We start from the raw sequence: 11,142 nt of genomic DNA, 5'->3' as shown, positions 1-11,142 counted from the left end.
GCGTCGGTTATTGATACCCGTTACAGCTTCTATCTTGAACGAGTTGCTGCAGAGCTGCAGTGAAGTCGGCTTGTTTGTTTTGCATGAGCCACAAGCACCAAGTTGTTTAGAATGCCAACGTGTTTATTTAGAGTACCTACATCAAATTCAACCAAAATCCAACAAAGATGGGAACACACAAGAATAACAGCTAGATGAGACTTAATTAAATAGAACAACATTTGTGGTGGACGGGTACAGGTGGCTAGTAAAACTCCTAGCCATCTGGCGGACTTGAATCCTAATGGGTTCAACAAGCAAATGCATTATTTCACCCAAAATGGACTATCAATCTTCTCCTAACAGCAAAGTAATGCCACTGACACAAACCCATTTTTTTTTTACAAACCCATTTTTGATGTTAAACTTTGTATCAGGTCCCTCATGTTCACACAGCCAAGAATTGAAAAACAAAAATAACAAATGCTGATGAGCAGCAGATTTCTTTCTGGGTACTGTGTAAACAAGTTCTAGGATCACGTGCAGAGCCTTCTTGGCTGCCCCCATTTCCCTTGGGAAGGGGTCCTACCTCCATGTGATTATGTGATGGGCAGCCCAGAGCCTGGCAGAGGGAACCCCGGCTTTCAGCGACAGCTCTCCTCCTCCTCAGCTACAAGGCCTATCTTTTGAAGGTTATGGAGGTATTTTTCTTTTTCTTTAAGTGAAGATCTGTCCAAGTGTGGGGGGGGGGGAATCCAAATCTGCATTTAAAAAAATATTGCAGAATCTCTTCACATTTTATAACCCAAAATACCAGGAATGAAAAGCACTGATGGAGGTTCAAGCAGATCCAAACTCCACCATCCACTTCTCATACTTCTCCAGGTCCGCGGCGGACACAGACTTGGCAATCTTCTTCAGGGCCAGCTCGAAGTCCCCTGTGGTGACCGGCATCTGCAGCTCTTCCTTGGACAGGGCGCGGATCTCCTCAGGGCTCAGCCCATTGATTCGCCGCCTCATGGCCATCAAGGAAGCGTCCCTGCAAACAGACCCGGGAGTAAACACTGTGTTACACTCACAGCTCACTCTGATCAATTCTGCTCATCTGGGGGGCGGGAACTTGTGTCCATCAACACTCAGCGTAGGCTCTGAGCGTGGCTGTGGCCTGACTCGGCATTCCTGAGCCAAGCACACTTCCCTCACAATCGCAGGACTGGAAGAGACCATCCTACTAGGGGCTCATTCATCCAACCAATGAGGTCACTCACATGGGAGAAAGGGGCTGGCTGCCCAGAGGCAGCTTCATTTTGGGGTGAGGTTTGTGGATCCTGTGGCTGCTGTTTAAGACTCTGCAGGTCTGTGGATGGTCGGCTGGAGCCATCCTCCCAACATGTGCTCCCTTGGTACCTGTGTCACGTTTCAGTAATTTACACAAGATTTCAGACCTTATCCTCACGCTCTCTCACACACTGACAGACAACCAGGCAAACAGAACCCAGGCTGCAGCTGTTCTGGGGACATGGACTCTGTGAGGTTCACGGGGTTCCCAAGGTGGTCCTCTCCATGGGAGCTGACCGTCCTTTCTCCCATGGAGTGGCTGGCAAATGCCAATCACCAACCCTTTGGTTGGCTGCTCAATTCTTAACACCTACACCACCAGGGTGCCCTACAAGACACTAAAACTCATTCATCAAACTCACTGAGGCTGTAATGCAGACACACAGAAGGGGACTGGCCATCTTTCTCCCATGGAGAAAGCCTCTGGTGTTAGGAGCTCACATCTCTGTAGATTAGGCCACCAGAGCATCCTTCACAGATCATGGTCCTGTGGAAACGTTAACTCGTATATCCACTGGGAAGCCAAACAACCTGTGTGCCTGGCTTGATTGCGGTGGTCTGGGATGGAACCCATTCGTCTCCCTGCACACTCACTGGTGCCAAATCCACCCCACATGCCTCAGGCCCCCGACTGTCACACCAAGTTACCTGCACACGTTGGTGATGTCGGCCCCAGAGTAGCCCTCAATCTTCTCAGCAATGTCCTCTAGGCGGACGTCTGGGTCTAACTCGACCTCACGGAGGTTGATCCTCAGGAGCTCAGCTCTTCCCTGGGCTGTGGGGAGATTGGGGTGTCACAGTTAGATCTGACCTGACCAGGCACTTCTCTGAGGGTCGGCATGCTGACATTCAGGAAAAGAGGTGAAATGAAGGCAAAGAGGGGTAGAGGGTTATGAGTCTACAATCCCAAAGGCCTGTGGTATGAATCCACCAGCTGCCCCACGTGAGAGGGATGGGCAATCTCCTCCTGTGTTATCAGTTAATCTGAAAACCCACTGGAGGGTCAGCTATGGGTCGGTTCCAGCTGAAAGGCAAACAAAAAGGGAGCTATCAACTCTTCACTGCAGACCCCTGGGGCACCTGAATTTTCCTCCTATGTGACTTCACTACAAAAAGCCCAAAAACTTGCTACATGGATTCTGTCGTACCACAACCCAGGAGGACAGAGCAGGAAACTCCACAGGGCTTCTCAGGCTGTGAATCTTGACAAAATGACAGCTCATCTCTCTCTAGGTAGATTCAGACTTCTGACTTTTGGGTTAGAAGCCCAACACTTAATCCACAGTGCCACCATTTGTTAAACACAGAAACTGAGCTCAGCCTTCCTTCTAGACTGTGCATAAACCTGCCCTGAGAACCAAGGACCTGAGATCCTTAGTAATATAATATCCAATATTAATGAGAATTAATATCCGGTCATCAGGAAGCTTTCAGCGAAAGAGAAATGGTCTGCTTTTACAAAAATCTATTATGTGGAACATGATTCTTATTAATTACTTGGGTCACCTTCTTGCATGACACATGTGAATACTTTAAGAACTCTGCGGTGAGTAATTGGTTTTAATTCCCTTTTTTTTTCTGGTATAGAAAAGTCAGAAGTCTAATGGTGTTTGGCTTTATCACATCAGCTTCATACAGCACACTAACATGGTGCATAAATTCTGCTCCTATTTTCTGAGATATAAATGAAGTTTAGTCTTCTCACTTTTTATTCTGAAAATTTGTTAGCCTACCAAATCAATCAAACAAACAAAAAAACAACCCCAAAAAACCCAAACCCCCACACAGTTGGCCAGTGATCCAGGAACATCTATTTCCTCTAGATTCACCGAGGGTCAATGTTTGCCTTTATTGCCCGTGTTTCCTCACCCTGTCTTGCTCTCCTTTCAGAAGTAACACTACTTGTGTATTTTAAAGTCTTCAGCATGTACAGGCACCCCTTGCTTTACTGCACTTGGCAGATAGCATGTTTCATACCAGCTGAAGGTCAGTGGACACCCTCTGTCCAGAAACTCTATCATCACCATTTTCCCAACAGCATGTGCTCATTCTCTGCCTCTGTGTTTCGCTTTGGTAATTCCAGCAATGTTTCAAGTCTTTCATCATGATGTCGACATAACTTTTCTGCCCACTGAGGACCAAAAAAACCTCTGTTGTTGGCTTTACTGTGATACTCGCTTCACTGCAGTGGTCTGGAGCCAGAAGTATCCCTGGGATCAGCCTGTTACCTCTTAAGAAGAAAGGTGCGTGTGCATTCACCAGGAAAGGTAACATTGATATTCCACCATCATCCAATGTGCAAATTAAAATGTCTGTCTTTCTCCCAGGTCTTTAAAACTTAAGCCAAAAAGGTACCAGGTTTAAGTTCTCAGGCCTCTTTAAGTCTTTATTACTCTAAAGTGGTGCTGAGTTCCTGTTTGTCGGTCTTTTGTGACATGGACCGCTCTCTCCCAATGATCCAATGCTGGTGTTCCAGTAAAGCTCCAACAGGCCTAAATGGGGGAGTGGACACAGATTCTACAGTGCCTGGGCCAGTGGGAAGAATCAAGAACCCCAAGACTTACTGGAACAAGAAAGCAAGGGGAGGAAATGCCCTGCGAGACATCAAGATGTAGTATAAAGCCATAGTAGCAAACCTGTGTGAGACTGCTGACAGATCAATGGTTCAGACCCAGGTGTTCACCACTTGATTTGTGACAGAGGATGTACACACACACACACACTTCATATATAATGACCCTACATAAATAACAGCTTTTAAGTAAATAACTCATACATTTCTTTTTAAAAGCACAACATTCACACATTAGATGGCTGCACATGCTGTGCCTATTGTGTGTGTATTATTTTGGGGGCATGCTATATGTGAAAACATGGAGCATGTATGTGTGCATAAGTAAAGATCAATAAGCTGAACACATCATCATGACTGTGCACCACCAGGTGTTGCTTTACAGCAACCCGCCAGGACAGAGCAGAAGTGCCCACAGGGCTTCCTCGGCTGTAATCCCACCGGAGCTGCCTCCACTCCAGGCCTTTCCTCTGTGGAGCTGCTGGGCAGGTGCGAGCCTACCACTTCTGCAGTGATGTTTTAACACTGGAAACACAACTCAGGTGTGTTCACAAATGCTCACCTGCTTGTGTGGAATCACCATGCAGGTGAACATCTAAAGTTAAACACCACTATTAGATTCCCAGTGTTAGGATACCATTACAAAAATGATAGAAATGTTTTGCTCTTGTTTTTGTGATTTGGACTGAAAACTTAAATATTACATTTGCCAACAGAAATGGAAACTTCAAATGATCAGTAGGAGCATAAGCAGTTCCCCTCGGGAAGGGACTCGTGGCACTGAAATTCCATACACATATCCTTCCTTCGCTGAGTATATAGGATTTGGAGCAATTAACTTTCATTACTGATTCTATCAGCGATTTCCTAAATTCTAAGTATAATCCACCAGTTGTGTAGCTACTGTTAAGTGGGTTTGAACTCATAGCAAGCTGATATACCACAGGACGAAACGCTGCCCACCCTGCGTCATCCCCTCCATCACTGCCATGTTCCAGCCCATTGTTGCAGTCACGGTGTCAGTCCAGCTCGCTAAGGGTCTTCCTCTTTCCCCCTGACTCCCTGGCTTACTGACCCGATGTCTTTCTCCAGTGGCCAGTTCCCCCGGATAACATATAGATAGAACCAATGTGAGAAGAAGCCTCAACCCTCTGCTTCTTCTAAGCAATGTCCTTACAGCACTTCCTCCAAAACACATTTGTTCATCCTTCTAGCAGTCTATGGTATAATAAACATTCTTTTGGAAGACAAAAATTCAAAGGCATTACTTCTTTGGACTTCCTTACTCATTGTCCAGCTTTCACATGCATCTGAGACAACAGACATTATCATGGCTTGGTTCAAGCACACCTCAGTCCTCAAAGTGACATCTTTGGTCTTCAACACTTGAAATGGGTCCTCTGTACCAGATATTTCTCAATGAAATATGGTTTTTTACTTGGAGGCTGCTGTTACCATCAGGGGCATTTGCTGTGGATTCAAGTAAAATGAAATCTTTAAGAACATCAATCTTTCCCATCTACCTTGATGCTAGCTACTGGCTCAGCTGTGATTTTTGTTTTCTTGATCCATACTGAAGGTTGCAGTTTTTTATTTTCTTCATTCTCTTTCAAAAGCAAACTGTGTCCTCTGCATATCCCAGGTTGTCTCCTTCCAAATCCTATGTTACATCATTAAATACAAACACACACTGAGCAAACCTGGTGCAAGGATGCAATGTTGAGTCACACTCTCCCTGGTCTTAAACCACACATGTCTTCATGTCCTGTTCAAACAACTGCTCTGTGGTCTATGCATAGGTTCTGCATGTGCACAGTTAATCGTTCCAGAATTCCCATTCTTTCCATAATTTATTACTACTCACACAGTCAAATGCCTTTGCAAAGTCAATAAAATAGAGGTAAACATCCTTCTGGTATTTACTTCTTTCAGTCAAATCTATCTCATGTCAGTTATGATATCATTCATTCTATATCCTCTTCTGAATCCAGCTCGACTTTTTGGCAGTTCCCTATTGGTTTACTGCTCCAATAATTTGAAAATTATCTTCAGCAAAGTTTTACTTGTGTGTAATATTGGTATTGTCTCCATTTTGCTAGATCACTTTTATTTGGATAGAGCAAAAAAAACATATCCCTTCCAGTTGGCTGGCTAGGCAGTGGTCCGCCAAATTTCTTGATGCTGAGAAGTGAATACTTCCAGGACTGCAGTCATTTGCTCAAACAACTCAAATCCTATTCAATTAATTCCTGGAACTTGGTTTTTGCCAATGCCTTCAGTAAAGCTTGGATTTCTCCCTTCAATATGGTTCTTTCTTGATCATATGCCACCCTCCTGAAACATCTAATGCTGAGCAATTATTTCTGGCACAGTGACTGTACATTCTTTGGCTGTTTTCTGTATTGCTCCATATGTTGCCCATCTCAAACTCTCTGTCATTGCCATAAAGTCTGAACCAATTCCCAGCTGCCCCTCCACTGGGTTTCTGAGGCTGTAAATCACACAGGAGACTGCCCTTCTTGCTTCCACAGAGCCACTGGTCAGCTGGAACTGCCACAGTCGTGCAGCTTCTGGGTCCCTTTAATCTTACAATATTAGCCTTGAACTTTTCCTTTCAGTCCTTCCAGATGAGAAATGCTGAGAGAGCCTTCTCTTTTGGTTTTCTAACTCCAAGTCCTTGCACATTTTATTTTAATACTTTGTTTCCTCGAGCCAGCCTTTGAAATAATCTTTTACTTTGTCTATAAAATTAAATTAATGACACATAAAAATGCCATGAAATAATTTAATGAGGGATTTACATGTCAATAATAATCTAAAGAACTGTCAGTGCTTCATAATAAAGCTGATTCCCACCCCACATTTAGGAAGTGTCAGCGAGGATCACAGGCGTGTGACGGTGGTCTTTGCAGGGGCTCCTGTGTGCTCTGGGGCCATGCTGCTTGGCTTCATGCCTTCTCGGCTGTGTTGGGTGAGATAGTTCATCACTGAGCACTTCAATTTTTCTCAGTACACTGTTGCAAAAATTACACCAGTTAATGCAAATAAGACCCGGTCCATAGTCTGTCAATAAATGTTTACTGCATCGCCCTCCCTGCAATCCACCATCAATCATCACCACCTCTGTTACCACCACCTCCACCAACATCCCATCACCACCACCTCCAATATCATATCACCACCACCACCTCTATTATCATATTATCATCCACCACCACCTTCATCATTCCATCATGTCAACCTCCACTATCATATCACCAACACCACCTGCACCAACACCCCATCACCACCTCCACTATCATATCATCCACCAACACCCCATCACCACCACCTCCACTATCATATCATGCACCAACACCCCATCACCACCACCTCCACTATCATATTAACATCCACCACCTTCATCACTCCATCATGACCACCTCCACTATCATATCACCAATACCACCTCCACCAATACGTCATCGCCATCACCTTCATCCCCATATCACCATCACCTCTGCTATCATCATCACCACTGCCATCACGACTACCACCATCATCTACCACCTTCATCATGACCACCATCACCTCCATCATGACCACCATCACCTCCATCATCACCACCACCATCACCTCCATCATCACATCACCACCACCTTTGCTATCATGATCATCCACCACCGTCATCACCCACCATCACCTTCATCATTCTCATCACCACCATCATCATCCACCACTACCACTATCCATCACTACCATCATCCACCATCACCACCACAGCCTTCCTCTAGAAACAGCAGAAACCCAGGATCCTTTCAATTGAAGAATGTAAACATCTGGGAGGCAGCCAACACAGATGAAACATCAAGGAAGTAACATTAACACAAGGTGGATCAGCTAGGTACTTCAGTGAATGCTTTGAAAGATCAGTAATGTTTGAATACAAGTAAAATGAGAACATTCAGGAAACAGGATGCCATAAATAACAACATGAGCACAAGAAGGAGCAAGTGTAGACCAGAAGGAATTTAAAAAAACACACAAAAAGTATAAAAGTAGAGTGGAGTACTAATAAATTATAGCCATAAGATAGAAATGATGTGAATATGCAGTAAAAACCCTTAGAAACGGACTCTCAGACTCTCACTTTGGTGCAGTGTTTAATGTGTCCAGTCACTAACAAAAAGATGTGACCAGACAGCTACTAACCAAAGGCTGCTAACCAAAGGTTGGTGGTTCAAACCACCAGACACTCCATGTAAGAAGGATAGGGCAGGAGGCTTTAGTAAAGATTAAAGCCTTAGAAACTTCTTGTCTAAGTGAATTAAAGTTCAGAGAAACACATTTGAATAATACACATTCCATAATGAAACTTCTTCTTCAATCAAGACTGCCTTCATTTATAATCATAAAATGTAGCAATAAAATAAAAACTTATTTCATATTAACATTCTAAATACCACACACATATTTTCTTTAGCAAGGGGAAAATGGTAAGAAATGGGGAAGGAGAGAAATGATGTACTAAATCATCAACAGAGCAAGCCATGCAGATTCTCATTTGAGTGATTTAAAAGGAGCAATATTCAATCAACAGCATGCAGGTTCAAGCTGGTTGCTTTTATAATTACTTTTTAAAATAGGCTTATTACTTTAGAAGCTCAATCAGTAAAGCAAATCCTATTCTTAAAATTCTTTTTTCTTTTTTAAGCATTAATAATTATAGTCAATTTAAAAGGATACATAATAATCTCAAAAAAACCAATCCCATTGTCATTGTGTTAATTCCAACAGTAACTCCACAGGTCAGAGGAGACCTGGCCACAGGTTTCTGAGTCTGACATCAGAAACTGAGAATTTTCTTTCAAGGAATGGCTGCTGGTGAACTCAACGTTCTGGTTAGAAGCAGAATGCTTAAACACTGTGCCACCACGATGGTGACTCACCAGGATGCGTAATAGAAACACAAAGACAAAGTAAGAGAATTATTTCTGTAATCTGGAAATCTACCAGTGACATGATAGTCATGAGGCAGAGTCACAAAAGTGAACAAGGGGCATGTCATAAAAATGAAGTTTCAAAATTCCTAAGTAAGGCAGTGAAACACTAGAGACAGAATAATTGCAGTAAATAACTCAAAAGTAGACAAAATGTAAGAGGCAACTCTTTCCCTGAAATAAATAACTAGCAGCAAAGGGCTGTACTGTGGTTGTTTCTTACCTAGGTTTGTTGTTTAAGTGCCTGTTAGATTAAATCCAACATCCCTTAAAGGGAATGGCACAATTCAAACCCCCCAAATCATAAAAAAAAAAATCACTGGACATGTAAAGAAGCAGAACAATGAAAAAGTCAACAAGGGACAGCAGTCAAGAGAAAGGGCTTGCAAGATGATGCAGATGTTGCAATTAGGTGACAAAAACAATAAAACCGCTTATCAATTCTCTACTGCCACGTAACAAAATATCCTAAACCGTTGTGGCTTGAAAAACTAATTTATCATCCTACAGGTAGGTGCTGGACATTGGGAACATGAGAGTGGCTAGCTTGTGGTTTCTGACAGACATCCATCACACTGGCTGGGGTTCCAAAGGTGCCTCCCTCCCATGAGGGTGGAGCCAGCACTGGCTGTGGCAGAAGCCTCCTATTCCCCACATGGGCTCCCCTAAAGGAATCCTGAGTGTGCAGCTGCCTTCCAAAAAAATGTGTGATGGGAGCCAGGCAGGAGCTGTCCCCTTTTCCAAGACCCATCCTCAGAAGCCATATAATATAATGTCTGCCATATCCTATTCCTTAGAAGTTGATCCATATTGTGTACAATCATTTCTTTCATTTATCTTTTGCCCTTTGTTTTTTTGATAAATAACCTGAAGGGAATTTCCTAAGTTATAAGATACAGACATGTACTATAATTGCTAGAGTAACTACCTAACAATAGTAAGGTATAGCTAAAACTACAACAAAGAATTAAAGTGGATAAGCAGTGACTCAGCCCCAAAGAAATGAGGAAAGGTAAAAAAAAGAAACAAACAAAAGGCAGGATGGAAGCCTGAAGTGTAGGCATACTGTTAATAACATTAAGTGCACAAAACACTCCAATTACTAAGCAGTGGCAGAGTGAATAAAGCAAGATCCAATTATATACTGTCTCTAAGAACTGTACTGTCAAATATAAAGAAAAGCTAGAGACGAAAGTATATCTAAGTCAAAGAGTATTACATAGAAACACTGCATAATGGAACAATCAATTCATCAAGAAGATATAACAATGATAACTATTTACATATGTAATAAAATCAACATGAAGGAAGAAAAAATTGCAGGTTTAAAAGAATAAACCCATACAAAAGTTGGAAATTTTAACAATATACATTCTCAGAAATCAATGTGAACACTAGGCTAAAAGTCCTATTGTTGTTATGTGCCATCAAGTCACCTGTGATTCATAGTGACCCTATGTACAATAGGCCTAAACCCTGCTCTATGCTGAGTTAATCTCATTTTCTTTGACACACTTACTCCCATTACCCCAGTTTCTAAGTTAATCTACCTCATCCAGGGTCTTCCTCTCTTTCTCTGCCCACCCACCCTCCCAAGCATGACATCCCTCTCCAACAACTGGTCCCTCCTTGCAACATGCCCAAAGTATATCAGACAAAGTTTCAGAATCCTTGCCTCCAAGGAGCAGCCTGGTTTCACCTTCTCTAGGATGAATCTGTTTGTTCTCCTAGCACCTCCACATAAAGGAAACAAAAATCCTCACAAATTGACCAATAAACATTATCATGATAAATGGAGAAAGACTGAAGATATCAAGGTTTTCATTTTACTTAGATCTATAATCAACATTTATGGAAGCAGCAGCACTCAAGAAATCAAACCACACACTTCAGTGGACAAAGAGGCTACCAAGAACCACTTTAATATATTAAAGGGCAAGACATTCACTCTGAAGACTACGGTGCATCTGGCCCAAGTCATAAGATTTTCAGTCCCCTCATATACATGTGAAAGTTGGATAATGAGTAACAAAGACTGAAAAGAAACTGATGCGTTTGAGACATGGTACTGGAGAAGAATACTGAATATACCACAGACTGCCTAAAGAATAACCAAATCCATCTTCGAAGACGTGCAGTCAGAATTTTTCTTTTCCTTTTCATAGAGAGGAGTGAGCTGGGGGGAGGAGGGGTAGGCAGGGAGAAAAGTGCAACAATGAATGAATGGAAATCCAAAGTCTATGTAAATTTTCATTAAAATTAATAATTTAAAAA

The 11,142-nt window shown here is 42.7% G+C and overlaps 1 protein-coding gene across 1 annotated transcript in view; it reads right to left on the bottom strand.

The window, feature by feature from the left end:
- Positions 1 to 819: 819 nt before the first annotated feature.
- KATNAL1 (katanin p60 subunit A-like 1) overlaps positions 820 to 11,142 on the bottom strand; it is a 74,239-nt gene continuing 63,916 nt past the window's right edge. The window contains exons 9-10 of the mRNA XM_006894069.1: positions 1,966 to 2,092; positions 820 to 1,018 (exon numbers count right to left, since the gene is read on the bottom strand). Of these exons, the coding sequence (XP_006894131.1) occupies positions 820 to 1,018; positions 1,966 to 2,092 (326 nt within the window). The remainder of the gene's footprint in view (positions 1,019 to 1,965; positions 2,093 to 11,142) is intronic.

Source organism: Elephantulus edwardii, unplaced genomic scaffold (genome assembly GCF_000299155.1).
Source record: "Elephantulus edwardii isolate Elephantulus edwardi_28Jun2011 unplaced genomic scaffold, EleEdw1.0 scaffold00134, whole genome shotgun sequence".
NCBI classification, from domain to species: domain Eukaryota; kingdom Metazoa; phylum Chordata; class Mammalia; order Macroscelidea; family Macroscelididae; genus Elephantulus; species Elephantulus edwardii.
The sequence above is the reverse complement of the archived record's forward strand: the minus strand, read 5'-3'. Positions and strand labels throughout refer to the sequence as shown.